The sequence below is a fragment of the Prorops nasuta genome, unplaced genomic scaffold, assembly GCF_024137725.1.
Source record: "Prorops nasuta isolate Cenicafe-Biocafe unplaced genomic scaffold, Cenicafe_Pnas_1.2 PNAS00008, whole genome shotgun sequence".
Classification (NCBI taxonomy): domain Eukaryota; kingdom Metazoa; phylum Arthropoda; class Insecta; order Hymenoptera; family Bethylidae; genus Prorops; species Prorops nasuta.
The window spans coordinates 8111379-8131028 of record NW_027116805.1 but is presented as its reverse complement, the minus strand read 5'-3'; the positions used below and the strand labels follow the sequence as shown (position 1 = coordinate 8131028).

At 38.0% G+C, this 19650-nt stretch overlaps 1 protein-coding gene across 7 annotated transcripts in view; it reads right to left on the bottom strand.

The window, feature by feature from the left end:
* trio (trio Rho guanine nucleotide exchange factor) overlaps positions 1-19650 on the bottom strand; it is a 40775-nt gene that overhangs the window by 2835 nt on the left and 18290 nt on the right. For 4 of the 7 annotated variants that reach the window (XM_066730886.1, XM_066730887.1, XM_066730888.1 and 1 more), the window contains 9 exons: positions 7018-7090; positions 5549-5954; positions 5364-5447; positions 4953-5290; positions 4706-4865; positions 4382-4609; positions 4058-4246; positions 3651-3883; positions 977-1229 (listed from right to left, as the gene is read on the bottom strand). In XM_066730886.1, coding sequence (XP_066586983.1) covers positions 977-1229; positions 3651-3883; positions 4058-4246; positions 4382-4609; positions 4706-4865; positions 4953-5290; positions 5364-5447; positions 5549-5954; positions 7018-7090 — 1964 coding nt within the window. Of the gene's footprint in view, positions 1-28; positions 609-976; positions 1230-3650; positions 3884-4057; positions 4247-4381; positions 4610-4705; positions 4866-4952; positions 5291-5363; positions 5448-5548; positions 5955-7017; positions 7091-19650 lie in introns of those variants that run through there. The other 3 variants (XM_066730892.1, XM_066730890.1, XM_066730891.1) reach the window with 3 other exon arrangements.

Below are 19650 nucleotides of genomic sequence, written 5' to 3'. Positions count from 1 at the left end.
GTTAATTTTAACTACAGCCTTTTGGATCTTCATTGTCAACTCTTGGAAACGACAAAGTCGACTCGTGTGCTTTTTTAGCAGTAGCTGTGGCAATTATAATTCTGATTCTTTGGCAAAAAGACCCCTGGATCCTATGCAGAGGGAGCTCCTCGGTTTATTGGCTTAGTCAGAAAAACTTTAAGTGACCTCTGCAAGTAACTCTTGCTGTTTATGTTTTTCAGGAAAATTCTGACGTTCCCTTGGCACAAGCACTGACAGTTGTTGCATTTTTTATTCAGAAAGAGTTTTCACAGCTAGTCTGCTTGTCAGAGAAAGTTTTGAATCTTCATACTCATTTTTGTTGATTTCTCTAATACGATGGAAGTTTTGAGTGAGCCCAGCTATTCTCTAGCTGGTGTCTTTGCTTTTGAAAGATCAACAAGTATGGGGATTTCTCATCACAGCGGCAGAAGGCAATGCAATAGTAGAGAGCGAATAGCGACAGACATCAGGAGGAGGAAGAGGAAGAGTCCCGTTGCTGCAATGAAGATTTCATCCAGTTTTATGAAGAACCAAGGAACCAGCACCAGGTGAAAGTTTCTCTATCCAGACTGTTGGTTGGTACTTTTCTATCACAATTATCCAATCAGTACAATTTCATAGGAATATAATTGAATGATATTCAAGCAAACTCAACTAAATTTCTAATTTAATTTAAATGTTACTTCGGTAAGTATGCACAATATTTAATTTGTTAATTGCAATATTATGATTTTAATGGAGTTTCGATATAAAAGATGAGTTTAATTATCGATAAGAATGGGGTAGTTTGTTGGGGATGCAATAATGATTAGTTGGTAGAGGTGAAAGTACAAGGACGAGGAAGATAGAAAGTGTGGATAACTCGAAGAGATTGAACCAACAGTCTGCGTTTGAATTAGTAGATGACGAAAGAGGGGGAGGGTGGTTTTAGGGAATTTTGAGGAATATTTCTCACCGGAATGGAATTGTTGCGAATGGGCGAGCGTGCGCGTAGGGTGTTGCGGAATCCTTCGAGAAAGTTGAGTTTTCCTTTGGTGGGGCTGGGCGTGCGCGGTGGTTCCCCTTCGAGGCCTCCAGTGTGAGCACGTTGAACAGGTTGGCCTTTCCTTCCATTGTTCCTCTCCTTATTAGCTGCACCGGAAACTGTCAGTGTCGGTGGCACCGACACCGTCGCCCTCGCTTTTTCCGGTTCCGGTGTCGTGCCTCGGCTACATTTTACCCCAGCAAATTATAAGTAAAACTCAAACACAGTACCACTACGTCAAAACTCGCTTGACTGTACATGAATCATACAAACTCCTGTTGGTCAATTTAATTTTTATTCTGAACTATCTTCTCTCTCTCTCTCTCTCTCTCATTAGTTCTAACGACTCGGTTTATCTTGACATTCATCTTAAGAATCTACAACCCTTAGTTACAATTATCATAATTGAATTCTTCCAATTAACTCGGATTTACTCTCGCAGAGTTACTTTACGCCAATCCAGGAAATTCGTATGATTCAAACGATTTATTCAACTAATTTAATCAACGCCATTGAACAAAATTATAAATCTTTGATAAGTGATGAATGATAAGATGAGATTAACAAGTTCAATTAAAATTCTTCGAGTTTGATATAGAATTATAAGAGAGAAATTAACAAAATAATATAAATTGATTGAATGAACAATGATTGATCAAATTAGATGAAATCTTAAATTAAATGAGAACTTAGAAATAAATTGTATAAACTTAAATTAATGGAGATGAGAGATATATAAATGAATTAGATCAAAAGTAGATAAGAATTTTTCGATTAATATAGTAATGTTTGGTAATTGAATAAAAAAGGGTTGGACAAATAAGAATAGAAAGGTTGAGAGGAAAGGTGTAAACTAAAGTTGGATAACGAGTCTTGACGCAATTAGGGAATAATATTGCACAGGTATCATTCCAGATTAGAGCATACTCCACCATATTAGAAGGTAAAAATACTATTGGTACTAAACGTTTTCAGGACTAGTTGTTTTATAAATATAGCAAAATTAATTAAAATAGATTTATTATCAAATAGATAAAATTATTATTAACAAATTGTAACGACCAGTCCTAAAAGTGTCTACAGCGTGCTATTTTGGGTACATTACATGGCAAGATCGGCAGGCAACTAGAACTTTTTCATCCCCTGCAGTACTGTGTTTTCCCATCCAGTTATACAATACAAAAAAAAGAAGTTAACAAGCGGTTAGTTCGGTGCATGGAGTATATTAGGCAGTAAAAAAAGGATTAACAAGGTTCCCTCTACATTCATCAAGGAAGCACGACATTTTCTTGGTCAATTTACGATTTATTCTAAACAAAATTGTTTACGTTTCACGAGTTGATTATAGTTTTTTTGTTCTGCCTTGCTTGTGTTTTTTTGTTCTTTTTCCATTGTTTCTGGTATCGAGTGTAATGCGCAATTATTTACAGTGCAAGGGGAGGGATAGGGGTAACCACGAACGGTCCCAACGCGGCGTTTATAAACGTTATTAAAATTATTATAAATATATCGTACATTTTCATTGTATGCCATATTTATATGTGGCTCGCATTCCACGCTCTCTCTCTCTCTCTCTCTCTCTCTCACATTCTTTCTTTCTCATATTATCGTTCTCTCTTTTTCTATCTCACTGGCAGAGCTCGAGGCTCCGTATATGATAAATAAATATATATATATGTATATTTATATATTTATTTATATATTTATTTATATATTTATAGGTATATGCGTATATGCACATTGGAACGGATTAACACACGTTGACGTTACAGGCTCCGGCTGAGAGCGTGAGTCGATCAGAGAGAATCATAATAATTTATAATAATTAATAATAAGTAACAAGAATTTAGCGATCTAGACGAGTAATCGGAGAAGACTCCGTCGAAATGTCATTTCCCTTTTAAAATATCTAAAATGCACATTTCCTTTTTTTGATACAGAGCAATTGGTTTCAAAAGTTCAAAGTTACTACAACATCTTTTTTTTTATTTCCCACGTTTCACTTTCTTCGCATACAAAACCAGCGAAATTTCAAACTTTCATCCTCCACCAGTCATCGCCGGGCTATTTAATTAATGTGAATGAAGTAAATTTCAAAAGTAAATTAACACTCATAAAGCTCGACGAAGATTTTCGGAAAATCCTTGAATAGAGAGCATTCATTCAGTTTAATTAAATAATTCGTCCAGTCGATAGTTATTATCCCTCAACCAAAAACGAGATTATAGAGAGTCAATCGATATTCAGGTGAGTATTATTAGTGATTACCAATAAGCTACAACGTGTAAAATACCAAGAAGAGGACCGAAAAAAATAGATTAGTCGAAGCTCCAATAAGCCAGGGTAATATTTGTTTAGATTTTAAAGGATACTAAGGGGGAAAGGGATTGGGCATATATTTTGGAATCCCAGAGTTTTATCCAGGATTTAAGGGAGGGGATGATGAGGGGAATTCAGGGGCTAAGGAGGTTCATCTAGCTTACAGCTTGTATCATTTTTATATAAAATATACAAAAATATGTCGGAACGAATATTCACAGGCTGAGTAGTAGTGTTAAGAGAGAGAGTCAGTGTCAGTGATTCAGTGGTAGGTAGAGACGCTTACAGTGGGTCTTTGGTAAGTTCCTTTTGATAGGCGATTGGCGACTGTATCGCCTTGAGGAAATCGTGCTGAGTTTGCAGGATGGCAGTGATCGTGTCCACCCATTCCTGCCTACGCGGCCCATTCTCGTCTATCATGCTGCACGAGAATCCTAAGCTAGGTTTTCGCGGATCCGTGGAACGTATTATGAATCTCTCGGGTTCGTCGACAGGTTCCTCCAGGCTCATCTTATTCACCTAGAAATCCATTGAACGCGTGATTACAATTTATATTGAAGTGCAAATTTTATTTTACTGTAAACAGTTAATAATGAAATAGTAATTAATACTAAGCTTATTGACAACGATACTTCAAATGCATATTTTTATGCTTGAAGATGTCTCAGCAGTTATCGTTCAAAACTCACGTACCTGGATATGAGCTTTATATATATAGGCAGGATTAGTAAATTGAGTCTTTTTGCCAACAGCCTCGCTGAATATAATGTTTTGCTCGAAGAGGAAGACCTGCCATTCCCTTCCTCGAGTTGGCACATTCGACAGTTCAGTAATTAAGAGAGGTCCGTGTAAAAGAAGCTTACCCTGTGCAGTGATTTTGCCCTGGAATAAAAGAGTGGGGGAAAATTAAATAAAGGCATGCTTTCACTGTATCGTAGATTCCTTTCAAGGGAGAAAAATATAACGAGAAGAAAACAAGAGATTAATATACAAGATTTTTCGAAGGTGATAACTCACATCGAAGCCTTGTAACCTTCCAACGTCCATCATATCGTTGGCTGCTTTCGGTATAACTCGCATAACGTGAGCAGCAGCCCTCAACCCTTCGATTTCCGATAACCTCTGAGTCCGCTCAGTGAGGCGGAGAGCCTCGCGAAGCAGCAGTTGATACTTTGTGATCCTTTGTACGGGTTTAATTAATAAATCACACAGCTGCAGACGGTGACCCAACTTCTGTCTCAACTCCTGCAAAAGAAAAACACCGATCAAATATAAAAATAATTCAATATAAATGATTTATTTGCCAAATCAAAATCTCTTCTCTGTCAAAGCCTTTCTTACCTCGAAGTAAGTGTCTATATATTCCGAAACAATATACTCGGATACTGGCTTGTTCTGGCAGTACACAACATACATATGTAGTTTTCGCTCGTATCTCTTAAAAAGCGGACCAAGCTCCTCTGGACGTTCCAGACAACGTTCCAGAGCTTTCAGGAAAAAGCTGTACAAAATTGTTAAATTAATTTTTCTTTAAAATCAACGAAAGATTGACAAATCTTTAAAGCACATGAGAAAATATTGCACGTACTCTCTGTGCCATTCGTAGATGGCCTCGATATTTCCAAAGACCATTTTGTCCTTGCCACCACGTAAGTCTTCAGGAAGAGGAATGTCACTTTCGGGGTCCCTCATGAGGGTCATGTAACCTTCCACAATCTGCTTCAGATCATTCACGTAATCCCTCTCGGTATCCACTAATTCTCTAATGACAAATTGGCGTTTAGTTACAGCCGCAGTTTCAGGATCCGAGTCTTCCGCCACTACAGGACTTCCTACTCCACTATAACCATCTTCACTTCCGGTCGAGGGCCTTCCACTCGGCGTCCTCATTAAACTGTGTCTCTCCTGATTCTCAGTGTGTTGCTCCTGAATAAAAATTAAAATTAGAAATCATACTTCACCCATATTTCTGACAATTTAACAAACTCAATAACTTTACCATTCTTTCCTTGACTATTTGCTCGATTTCCGCCAAATCTGCTGTCGTGGCACCGTCCAAGCTCTTCACGGACCGCTCCGATGTCTAAGCATGAATTATTTTGATAAGACTTTCACGTGAAAAATTGCATAAAGACTTACGAAAAAATCAGAGAAATGTGAAAGGATATAGGATGGCCAACGTACTCTTTTGCCAGGAAGTTCATCAGGCAAAGTGGAACCTGGTGTTCCATTTCCAGCTGTGACAAGGATGGGCTCGGTGATGGGCTTCATTGGTGGGGGCAGTTCAAGGTCGTCCTCGGCGTCCTCGCCACCATTTTGTTCAAAGAGCGCGGGTGCTTCGACATCCTCGCTTTCCGGTTCCTCCTCCTCTTCGCCTTCGGAGGTGGCCCGAACCGATTTGTCGCCGGTTGGCAACTTGAAGCGTTTGTCCGAGCTGGTTTTTTTCAAAGGAGGACGTTCGGGTGTAGTCGACGTGGCCGTCGTCGTAGTCGTCGTCACCACTGACGTAACCGTCGTTGCTGCTGCTGCCGCTGCTTTCTCCACTTTTCCTTGACTCAACTTCCGCAACGGCGGTGGCAGCCACTTCCGCCTGAAACGATTCATATTAAATTAAAATAGATTCCTCAATTTCCATCGCGTTAAAAATAGAAACAAAAAGTTTTAAGAGTTAAATAATAAATGTAAATACAATTGTTATCAAACAATATCAATAATCAAATTGGAAAGTTAGAGGAAAGATTGGTTCTACGACCATTTCCGATTGAAAGGGAAAATGCAAGGTACTATTTATAAAAGCTGAGGAAATATTGGTAAGTTTCTGACTTCCGGTTGGAAAAGTGAATGGGAGTGGGGGAGAAAAGTTAAATTTATACCGGACGTCTAGCCTATTCACTTCCGGTCGTTTTTAACGTGCAACAAATTTTTTCTAGGAATATAATGCAGTCATTTTTGCTTTTATATGAAGGAGACGAAAATTCAAATGGAGGATTCTATGGATGAGGGAAACTTGGAGAGATACGCCTATCAGTGGTAGACTAATCGATAAGAATTCGACATGAACCAATTGGTTTTCGCAACCTTATCTCCACTTCCGATAGTGTAAACTGGGATTCGCAACACTTTATCGATACCACTTATCGACTGTGTTAAGATTACATTCGACACGATAAATAAAAATTACCATAACTGTTACAAAACGAATGTTTTTTTAAATAAAAAATAAAGTAGTAAAAATTATGTTTTAAAATAAAATGATGCTGATGGTGTTTATTTCTGGACTAATTATTCTAGTCTAGATTTAAATAAAATTGATTAATTAAGAAAGGAGTCGATCGAGAATTGTTTTTGAAAATCAAAGAAGAAGGAGTATGAAGGAAAACGAATTAGGGCGACAAGAACAGAAAGTGAAAAGATAGTTTGCTATCCAATTAACGAACAATTATTCAATAAGAGGCAAAAATAGCGTCAATGATGTTTATTTCTTAAATAATTGTTCTTGCCTATATATAAATAAAATAAAATTAATGACTAAAAATAGGATTGATGAAGGAATATTTGCGAAAAGCAGAGAAGTGATGTAGGTGAAAAGGAAGTAGAGTGAGTGGAGGAGGAAAGGGAAAGATAGTTTGCCTTGAATTATGAAGGAAGCTTACCCGCTGAAGACTCGTCTTTTGTTCCCAGGCGAACTTGTGCTGGCTGAACCGCTACCGTCGCTCCCGACAGTTTCTGGAACAATGATAAGAAAAAACCCTGTTTAATGACCATGAAGATAGCTTTTAGTGATAAGGATAGAGCAGAGGATATCTAAAATCTGTCCTAGTAAAAATCCACTTTCTTGTTTGCTCCTATATAGGATATAACGATAAAAAAGCGATTCGTTAAAATTTCATAAACTTTTTTCTTCGATCAACAATTTTATCAAATTTAATTGCAACTGTTCGTTGTTAAATCCTCGTAATTCATTTGAAAAATCACGAATTTTAATCAGAGTCGATCGCGTGATGCTTGTAAAATTATTTTTATAAACGAATGAATGTGGTATTTTAACTTGATAGATTGATAGAATGAAAATACAAGTATTATTTCATTATTGACGTTTTGCTTGCTCAGAGAAATCTCTGGGATTTAAATTTATAGCATGAGTCGTGCTTTGTCACACATTGGGGAAGCTCTTCGGGAAAGAGAGGAAGAGGGCAGAGTTACCCACGATGCGAAGAGTAAACCATCATCACGCAATATCCCAAACTCGCAGATTATGCCAGCTTTGCTCTTTGTAAACTCCCCCCCCCCTCCTTCTATTTCCTCCTCCATAGCAAGGCTCCACCAACAAATCACGATTTTCGCTCCTTGGGAAGAGCCACACGTGACAAAATTTGAACAATGCGAGGGGATTCGACAAAAATAGTAAAAAAAAATAGAATATTGAAAAAATTTCCCAAGGAGACATTTGAAAATGAAATAAATTTAGAAAACAGATTTATTAATGAAAAGAATAGAAAACTTTTTACGAGAAATTCAAGAACAAAAATAAGGAATAAAGGAGGAATAAATAATTATTATGTAGTAATTAATTTAATGAAAAGCGAGGAACCAAATTTCGGCTGTAATCGAAGCAAGGTTGAGGAAGTTTTCAGGGTAGCACAGGTGGGTCGGGTCATCGCTGTATTTGCCGGTTTTCCGCGTAGAGTGCCTTGAGTGTTCGGGACTAGGAAGTTGCTGAGTGAAAAGTGTGCGAGCGTATAGTGTGGTAGGAGGGGAGGGGGGAGCTGCCGCTCGGAAATAGGTCGTCCTCGATCTTCTCTATCGCCCCCCCCCCCCCTCCCTCTCCCCCCACTTTATACCAAAACTTCAACGACGACTTTGGTTCAATTCCAATTTGGTATAGAGAGCTGGGCTAAAGCCACGATTAGAAATCTTCCCCCTCCCGTCGTGCAGAAACTCTCTCCCCCCTCTTTTCCAAAACTTCCACGATATCTGCATTCGGCAAAATTGTGATTTTTAATTTTTTGGCTGCTCGTATCCACCCCCACCATCGCTCCAATTATTTGTTTATTTTTGCTATATTTTTAGCAAAAAGCCAGGTGGAAGGTAGGAGGAAAGATTTTGGACTCGATAGTTTTCGTATAAACGAATTTGTTGCCGAGCGGAGTGAAAAAAGCCATTCCGAGTCAGACGCTGTTCGTTAAGGCGCTCCGAGTGGAAAAGGAGCTCTCCCGTCAGACGCGGACACGCCTATCGTTACATTTGCTGCAAAATTACTTCGCGCTGCTTCAACCATCTCGTGAGTTCCATTAATGATGATAATAACAATAATAACAGAGCATCTTCGACTCCAATATAATTAAATCGTTTACATGGAATTGTAAAATTTTATTACGAGCTAGTCAGCCACGAAGTAAACACCCAAGTAAACGAGACTCTCCTTGCTTCATTATTCATCGTAAAGCACAACGATCATTGTGAAGAGAGCTGCATTCGCGTTGGTAGAGTGAGCTCGTTTAGGAATAAAATTAAGTGGCTTGCTTTTGCAACATAAAAATAAAACCGATTAAAATAATTTAAGAAATTTCAATTCTCCTTAATTTTTACTATCAATATTTTTATGTGATATTGAAAATCTACCAGTGATTCTATTTATACTGAATATTCCATCCAGAAGTGAATCATTACGTTATATTAAGAATAAATCAGGTGATTAAGCTTTCTACAAAAATTAATTGTTTAATTTAATTACGAGTAACAAAAATAGATTAATAGTTCTTTGGGTAATTTAAGTCGAGGTTTTGATAGAAATTATAGGTGGTTAAACTTGTTTGATCTGATACGTCACTTGGATAACATTGTGAGAGACGTGATACAGTAAGCTGTCTGACTACAGTGGGTCGTTTCTACTGGAGGGTTAGTTCGGTGGACAAATAGACAGATAACACAGGGGTAAAATTGAGAGGGGGGGGGGGGGGTTGTACGTGTCAAAACAAGGAGGCCCACGAGTAAAACAAGCATCATCAATCGTAGATTTGGAGTTCCGAAAGAGTGGCCTTTAACGTGTACATATATTTGGGACCAATCAGGCACCATCTTCAGGGGATGAAACTGCCTCTTCAGTTTGGAGGCTCCAATTTGCCTTGTGGAGCTTCGAAAGTGGCATTAAAGGGCAAAAATACGTACGAAGCTAAGTTGGCGTTATAAAAGCTGTGGAAAAAGCAGCACGTGTGTATACGTATACCGCAATGAGAGAGAAGTGGGCTCTACGACAGAAATGAATGACGTCATAGGACATTTTGAGATATAAATATCCATAAGAATCCCTTCGGGCTGAGAAATCGTGGAGCTTCATCCCTTAAAGCTTCCCCCATTCGAACTCAGGCCACCTTTCGATAACTAGTTACATTGCAAACTAAAGCTGGTTAACTCTGAAACTCGTTGAATTTATTTAATTAATTCAATCAACTCAGTCGATGTAATGTGGTATACAAACCTAATCAACGAGACATTATCAAAGCCTGATGGTAAAAGGATTTTTCGAGCAGACGAATCGATTGCAGAGGAAGGTTGGATTTGGAAAAAACAATAGTGGCAGAAATTGAATTCTGCTAGTTTACACTAATCTTTGGTAATATTAGAAAAAATCTGAAAATATCTGAAAAAATCCTGTATTCCGTGAAATAATTTTCTGACACGTTTCTATGGGTCTCGTATTTAATAAAACTCAGCTTTTCAGCCAGAGATCAAAGTTGTGTGTGGTTGGTCGATAGAAGGGTATTTGGATTGGACAGGGTGCGATTCAATAGGGAACTTTGTCATATTTCACTCGAAATTGCAAAGTTCCCACTCGAACAGAAACCATACCGGTTATCGCGAAATAACAATCAACCCACAAAAATTCCTGACACACATACATACAACCACAGATAAATATTTGTGCATGGACTGGGATGAATTATGGGTGCTGATTAATTAGTTAAATAAACACATTGGGGTGAGAAAAATGTATAATTTTTATATTTAAATTCGCTCGAATCTCAGGAAGTTTGGAAAAAATTCAGTTATAAATAATTCATAAAATCGAGTGAATTTGAGTGAATCAATCCAGCAGGAGCTCCTGTTGATTATAAAACTTTTTTTGGGATTGAATAAAAATAGGAGCAGATAAGATGGATGCTGATGAGAGTAGAAGCTATGGCGCAACGCGATATTATAAATAAATTCCAGCAAAATAAAAAAAAGTGAGGAGATAAAAGCGCACGTAATTATCGAGGTGGTGCACGAATGTAAAAATCGTTAAAAAGCGCATATATGACCTTTATCGTTAATGGCGTGACTACCGTGTCTCCTTGGTCAATACTGGAAAACCCAATAACGCCATGAATTTGTAGGATTAATCTTGAAAATTTTCATAAAACTCTGAAGAATTATCTGCTTTAAATCATCCATACTTTTATAATGATTTTTTTTTTATAAATTTTAAGAAACCAAAGGACGAAAAAGAAATAAACTATAACAAAAAGAATATGTGCTATGATACTGTTAGGAATAAAATCAGCGATGGACAATTTTATATTTAAAATCGAAAGTTTACAAAATTTTTGCACTACTTTATATTTGCAAGACAAACATGGACAATCAAAATGCTATTTACGTAGAGATCTGACAGGTATTAATACAAGTATTTTGAACGAGTAAAAAAATAGGTTATGACATAAAAATTGCAGATACGACTTCTATTCTTGACACAGTAGTATAGTGAGAAAGGGAAACGTCAATGAATGTTACGACAATTTTTCCACGAATCTCTCTGGTCTCTAGTTCTCTCTCTTACGTTGAAAATACCAGAAAATATTCGACTGTTTACCTGGCAGTGAGAGACTAATGTATCTGGCGAGGATGATTGGTATTGTTGCCAGGAAAGCACACCTGTTACCACAGATTCGACCAGAATCACGAAAACACGAGAAAGTGATACGAATTTTTACTATCCACCTAAAGCTTCGTCTTTTCTTCCTCTCGCACCAGAAATAAAAGAGAAAAAATTGCAGGAGCAGCAGGATAATTGGAAGCAAACACGAAGAGCCTCTAGCTAGCCGTTACCGAATTTCTATGACAAATTTGTTGTGCAAATTCTGAAACAAGTAGAGCGAAAATGGAGCCAGTGGTTTAACTCGATAATAAATCGAGTTATGAGCTTTTAACGAGATCGCGCAAATTTTCTTGAAATGCACTCGTGTGTTGTATGTGTAGTGGCTGGAAATAAGGCTCTACATTGTACGTGCTACATCAAAGTTAACGATAACACTGGAAGTATCGTGATATCGTAAACAGGTTTTTAGAATTTATGTCAAGTGATGAGAATCAATGCTAATTTCCTCAGTAGTAATATGTAAGTAGAAAAATCCGTCCGATCAAAATTTTTATACGAGCATGACACTGCGAAATATATCCTACAAAAACCAAGGTCATTAAACTTTGGTATAGAACAACATTACCCTGCCAAATATAAACAAGGAAAATGTGTAAACGCAATTCAACTCGAAGGACGAATTAATATCACGCATCGATAATTGATTACACAAGTTTTATTGTGTGTGTGTGTGTGTGTGTGTTTATAACAGTAAAATTAAGGGATTAAATTAATAAACTGTGTACCACATAATTATAGAGCCACCTCGCCTTGAACAATGGATTAACGATACAGGCTGGTTATTTAATCAATGAATTAATCGGTTATGTCGAGAAATTAAACTGGTTTGCCACGACTCATTAGGTTCCCCAAAACGAGCTGTAATCCCCTCTCGTCAACTTTTAAGTGGAAAACCTTGTCCGACGAAGAAAATAAATTCTGGAATAAATTATCAGCGAAACCTGATAAATTCCTCGCATCGACTATTCGGAGAATTAATTAGAGAAATTAATTATTCATTGCTTGATTAAAAATCAAAATTCACTCCTTGCTTTTTATTATAGTATATTGCTGGCGGTAAGTAGAAAATCCCTTCTGACCATAAGGAGTACCCGAGCAATTTACCTTGAATAATAAACGAATTCTGAGGTAAGTTATGAAAATTAATAAAATGCTGGCACACTCCCCCCACCCACTTCTTTTATTTTACTCGAGAGAAGGAAAAAAAGTGTCGAAGAATCGAGTTAATTTGCTTGATTGACTCGCTGGAAAATTTCGATGTAGCTAATTCCAGACGAGAATAGCTTCTTTCCTTAAGTGACAAAAGGCTAATTTGCCAGTCGTGACGATTACGGAACGACCTCCGGTGTGATCGGATTAATTGAAACTTCTCGCACGTAACTTTCACTGGCATGTGCATTTCGAAAGATATTTTTGCCTAAGCCAGATACCCCTGCAGCTTTGCATTGCATTTGACCTCCATCGATAATTAATTCAAGTTAATCTTCTTAAAATTTTCCTCCTCAATAATTGTTGTGCAGTAATAAATTGCACGAGAGCTTAAATTCGTAATTGAACGAATCATTTTGTTATTTCTTGCGTTTCTTTTGATTCGGTAGCTGGTAGGGACAGAGTACAAGGATTTAGACATTCTTATGGCCACGATGCTCCAGATTGTTGTGTTTTCAGAAAACACGAGATTTAAAAACAGTGGAAGAGGTCAATGATTCTGAAGGAAAATGGCGAGTGACTAAATATAAACTGACGTGACGCCAAAAATGGTGACGTAATAGTTGTGTACGTAAAATCTTAGTGGATATCACCACGCACCATTGACAAATTTATCCAAATCGCGTTAAGCCTCGCCTCTTCCTGCTTCAATGCCCCACTTGAAATATCAGCTATCGCTTGGCCAGTGAGCTTATTTCTTTATTGATAGAAACTTTTATACCGGTACGTTGTCCATTTTTATATTTTTTAATTGTTTTCCTTAATAGTTAAATATTTATTTCAACGTTTTATCAACGGTTCTATTATTGCCCTGACTATATACGATTCGCGTTATTTCACTTCCTATTTTTAATCCACTCGATAAAATTAAATCTTAATCAGACACACCGATATTCCTTCGTTATTATTAAGAATTGCTCGATTCTCGCTGTTGTTGGCTATTCTAGATAAAGTTTCTCGCTAAAAACCTTAAATTATTCAACGGACAGGAAAGTTTGATGGATCTGATTAAAAAATTCCTTCTCCGAACGAAAGTTTTTCCTCGCAAACTGGAAAACTTTTGGTCCGTATAGATTCGGTTTTACCTACTTGCTAACAAATTCTGACCCAACATTCTTTTGTCCAAGCTGAGATTTTTGTTTTATTCCGTCATTATAATTGGATAATAGAGGCAACGTTTATAAGATATCTCGTTCTTGTTACTTTGTTGTAAAAATTAATCTACGTACCAGCAAGATATTTCAATTAAATTTTTCAACAAAGAAAAGTTTTATATTTAGAAAAATCACAACGCTTGGAAAAAGCTGTGAGATTATTTTCAGTGTGAACAAAAGAAAAATAGTTATTTCCACTAAATTCTACGGTATTCAAATTTCATCAAGTGTATCAACGTTAAAAAAAGCACTTGCTAAAATTTCCCCTATACTTTCTGATATTTTTTGCTTTCTTTTAAGTTTGGTGAGAACGAAGCTATTTTACGGTAAAGTACACAGACCACGTTCACTCGTCCAAAAATATCGTAACTCTGTCGAATATAACGCTACACTTCAGCACTCAAAGAAAACAATCGGAACACTCCATACGTAACAGATACAAGTTTTGATTAGTCAACCTTTTCTCGACATCTTCCGACGGGCAAGGAACCTTGATCTTCTCGGCATGGTGTACACATAATATCCGACAAACTTTCTAAGACCACCAAAACACTCCTTCTTAAGGTTTTCTCTAAATTGATTGCTAAAATCTCAAAAAGTTTGTGTCAAAGACTCGAAATCAAAACTTCATTTTTCACATTTTCTTATGAAATTGAATTTCCATGGAAAATTCTGGAAAATTTCCCGACTTGAAAAAAAGTCAGGAAAATGTAGAATACGGTAGGAAAATTCTTAAGGAAAACTGAAAAATCGAGGAAAACTTGAGAGAAGTTGGTGAGTTTTGGTAGAGTTGGAGGTTTACGTTGGAGTTTTCGAATTTTTTATCGATAGGAACGCGCGTGTTCACGGCTGTGATCGAACTGACTGAATTGAAGGTTCGAGTTTCTCCGACGACTCGAAATGTACACGTTTGAGCCGATAGAGCGCCCACCCACACACACACACACACACGCACACGTACAAAGAAAGAGGCGATTTAATGAATTCAACTCGCAAGGCGCGCACGCAAAAACTTCTATCGGTCCAAATAGAACTTTACAGCGTCCTCATCTACTGCGAAATACAATTCTTCGTCTCTCCTCCATCATCCCATTAATTTCACTCGCTGTGCTTGCGTCACTTCCTACGAAGACGTCATTTTCCTCACATTTCCACGAAAACTTATTATTTTTCACTCACGAGTTTCCAAATAAAAAATAGTCTGCATAATATTTCAGGCAAAATTCCACTCGTCCCTTACAATCCATAATAAACAATTTCTTTTTCTTGCAACGGCTAATCGATACCATTACAAAATCATGTTTTTACACAAAAATTAAAAAAGCTTAAAACAACACCGACATCTTTATAAAAATTCAAATTGAAGGCACTGGTAATTCAGTTTTAGATTCAGTTCAGAGTTAAAACAAAAAAAGAAGTGAAAATGATTTGATGAAAAGTTAGTCTGGCAGATTTTTTGTGGAAAATGCAGTTTGAACGGATGAAAATTAGGATGGAAAATGCTTACGAACCTCGTTTCCAAGCGATGCTTTTGGAAAAGTTTCTCATTCTGAAGGACATAATTGCGACTATAGCGGAAGTTTACGCAGGAAGAGTGTACTTTCTCGGTTAAATTTGGAGTTTGGCTAATCATGGCGAAAAATGGGATTTGATGCTGCTCGCCATCGAAACTTGTTTTGATCCGAATGTGCTCGCGGCACCGTGGACAGGGTCAAACTGGCCAGGAACAAACCGCACGAGCCAAGTCTCTCGATGCAGCAAGCCCCAAGAGTGTCGCTGTTATAAATTTAATTCACGCTGAGCGAACCGTCACGAGAGTCATCTAAGCTCCATTGTGCACGCCAGAAAATCTTCTAGCATTTTCAAGGTCGAATCTTTCCTTTAATCACGCATCTCTCTCACTCTCTCTCTCTCTCTCTCTCTCTCTCTCTCTCTCTCTCTCTCTCTCTCTCTCTCTCTCTCATTCTCTCTCGCTTACTCATTCAGTTTCCTTCTACGCACACTACGCCGCATTATCAACTATCAACTCGCGCCTTTCAACCTCAACTATTACAAGTCTGATACAATACTATCATTTTCCACTTATTCTACATACATATAAATTTACAAACAATTCATTCAGACGAGTAAACTGAGTTACTTTACACATTCGATACATTTTATTATACAAACTTCCTATTTTAAGCTACTGGTTCGAATATATTCCCAATTTTACACTCACACTGTCATCATTGCCAATTTTCTAAACATGGAACCAGTTGTACAATGAGATTGGTTCCTTTTCAAAACCTTCTCGTTTTTAAGGTAAATTTTGAGGATGAATCTACCCAGTGGCTTAAGATACAAAATATTCTATCAATGCTACTGGAAGTAATTAGCATTTAATCCCAGGAAGAGGATTTTAGAGAAACGATTAATGGAATTTCGTGTAGATGTTAAACAGAACGGATTAAATGTGAAAGATGCCTGATTAGGATGTTTCGCAATATTTCCAGTCGCCAGCTGCTGGACACGCGGGAGCTGTGGTTAATTATGAGGAAGCCAGTACAGAGCCACCGCACACCCTACGTCGTCAACCAAACCTCGATCAACGTAGCAAGAGCGATATATAGATAGATCAAGCGTGTGCATGTGTGTGTGTGTGTGTGAGAGAGAGAGGAAGCCCAGAATATATCAGAGGTCTGGATACCTCCCTCCTCACTCAATACTCTATCACTCACTCCTATTAACTCATTTCACCCCCTCTGTTTTTTTCACCTTACTTTTTATTCTCACAAAATCCATCTCTCTCTCTCTCCTCTCTTCATTTTTTCATCCCTTTAATGTTTCCTTCTCCTTCTAATTCCCATTCCCTCTCTCTTTCTCTCTGTCATCTTACTTTTTACCTTCAAGATCTATCTACCTTTTTCATCGACCCAACTCCCAACCTTTTTATTACTCGCTTCTTCTCTACCCAAAGCCGAGAAAAATTGAGATCGAAAATAGAGAAGCTGCAAGAGGGGTGGAGAGAGTTATAGAGGGGAGTATAATGGTGATTACGTAGAAAGCTTATCGAGTGGAGGGGAGGGAGAGATAATAAAGAAAAGGATGGAAAGGCTTTATTTCGACGGGGTCTGAAAATAAAGGAGAGGTCCGAGGGGTATTTATAAGCTTCTTTTTTCAGTCGCGGCACTCGACCGAAGTGCGTGGAGAGATAAAGGTAAAACGCTCCTCTAGTGGACACGTCCCGTACAGTTGGAATTTTACCAACTATACGATTCTTTGTTTTTTATCTCTTTCCCAAAACGCACTACAGTTATCATTTTTGTTGCTGAAGCTGCAATTACAGCACTCGTGATATTATTAACATTCCTGTTAATAATTAAGGAAATAAACAATCATTGCAAACGTTTCTTCGTAACTGTATCGTAAGTTTCAGCCTACTAGCAATATTAATTATTTTCAATAATTATTGACATGATAACGTTGCTTTTGCTCATTATGACAACATAATAAGAGATAGAGAGAGGGGAGATGGAGCAAACTTGATGCTTAAACGAGTTATTTCCTAATAAATTCATGTTCCATTGTGGTATGCGTGGAAGGATGCACTCCATCCAACGAGGTATCAAGAGGTTATTATAAACACTTGCTCTTCCAGTTCAACCATCAATGCGAGAATGCATCAAGGAAATGCATTGTGCATTCAGACTGGACGACATACTATTTATTGGTCAATTTGTTATGCAAAACTTTAGCGAAACGACGGATCATTTCAACGAGTTTTACATTGTTTCAGCTATCTCGCAATTCATTCAGGATTGCCTTTGTCATCCTTCCATTTCTCTCCAGAGATATCCTCTTTTTACCCACGGTTGCACCCTTCTCATCCCAGACTTCTACTCCATCTCTATCCACACCCCTCCTCTGCTCCTTAAATTAACATTTTAATCCTTTTTTCTTCCATTCTTTCATCTCGTTCCTATCAATTGCCTTCCCTCGTCTCGAATCCAGGCATTTTCATCACAGTGCCATTTCTCTTCTATCTTTTGTTGATTTCATCTATCGCAGCACACATTCTACCAGGTCAGACTGGGAATAGGACAAAAGTTGCTCCAGTTTCCTCAGTAGGTATTCCTGTAAAAAATGAGACAAGAAATGAGAACCATTCCATTCAGTTAGGTTATTAGCAAAGGAGCGATTTGCATTGGGATTCCAGGGTGATCCCTCAAATCAGTTTGTTAATCGGTGGAGATTCGCTAGAGGGGACAAAAATTTCCGGTTGGCTGATTTTTCCCCACTGAAAATAAACGGAGTCGGTTGCATTTCCGGTCGGTCTGGCTGCCAACGGCACGTGCCGATCTGCTGCGTGGGTGTGTAATCTCCAGAGCAGAAAGAGAGAGAGAGAGAGAGTAGAATGGACAAAGAGGAGGATAATTATGCAGGGATAGGAAAAAGAATATGAGGGAAATAGATAGAAAAGTTGAAAGAAGGAAGTAGTAAGAGAGTGCGTGTACTGTCAGGTCACGAATTGCCATAGGTCGTGCCTGTCGCGTCGGAGGTTACTAACTGGTCAAGGACAGCCGTTCTGGTGCGTATTGATCGAGTACGGGACTTGCTTGGAGTACACGTACAAGTAGGGGCCGCAGTTGCCACCACCGGATACGCCTGGATATCCTGGCGCAAGTGCTGCTCCTTTCCTTCCTCTATCTCTTTCCACCACTCTTTTCCATCCTCCCACGTCCCTCTTCTTAATCTTATGTTTATTCCTCGGTTAAAGCTGTTTCTGCTTAGTCTCCTTTCCAATTGACAACTTTGCCTGCTGTTTCCTTCTTCCTATGTCTTCCACTTGTACCAATTTTTCCCATTATCCATTTCTCCCCCCCCCCTCCACGTGTCTTTCCCTCTGAACCCCTCTTTAATTCTCATATGTACTTTTTCTTTATCCTCTGCTTTTTCTTCAATTGGCTTTTCTTCTATTTTCTCATTGACATCTTTGCCAAGTTTTCCTCTTTTCTTGGAATTTCAACTCGTACCAATTTTTTTCATCCTCTTTTTAATTCTCACATAAATTCTTCTTCATCCTCTGTTTTTTCTCAACTGATGCTTCTTCTGATTTCTCATTGACACCTTTTCCTACTTTTTCCATTTTCTTGTTCCTTTCAATCGTACAAATATTTTCCTTTGATTTTTCCTTTCCTGCATTTCTTTTACATAAATTTGAATCCATGTTTATTCTTCTTCTGATTTCTCTTTGATTTCTTTGTCCGCTTTCTTAAGTTTCTGACTGAAACCAATTTTTTCCTTTGCTCCCAATACAAGCGTTTATATGTGAGGACCCACACGCACATAAACACGTGTGGGATAGTGGACACGTGTGCCAACACAGGAGTCCTCGGAACGGACGATTTTCCCTTCCCATAACGTGGCCATTTCAACTCCCGTCGAGAAAATATCATATCCAGGATATTGATCTGTACAAATTTTTCTCTCTTCTACAAAAACGTCTTCTGTGTCCCTTTTTTTCCCTCGCGCTCCTTCTTTATAATTTTGGTTTATTTGTTTTTCATGCGAAACACGACACAGAGATTTGCGATAATCGAGAGGAGAGCACAGTAGTAAGGGGCAAAAATAAAGAAGGAAGAGTGACGTAGAGCTAAATTATTTGACGAAGAAAGGTACGTGGAGAATCGCCGGCTTGTCGAGAGCGATATGAAAAACACAAAATTCGAGATGGCAGTGACGCGCGAAAATGATTTGAGAGCCGAAAAATGAAAGAAAAATAAAAAAAAATCTAAAATGACCTTGGATTATTATAGTCGAGCACTTATGGCCAACTCAAGGTTTCCATCGGAAAAGATCGGTTTTATCTCCTCTCCATTCATAAGACGAGCATTTATGAAACCCTCGGAAAAGATCCATGACGTGGTAGGAATAATTTTCCACAAATATAAGAAAATCGGAGAACAATGCTACCAAAATTGCTTTTCCACTCGTGGACAAGATTCCGCATGGAAAATCGGGAA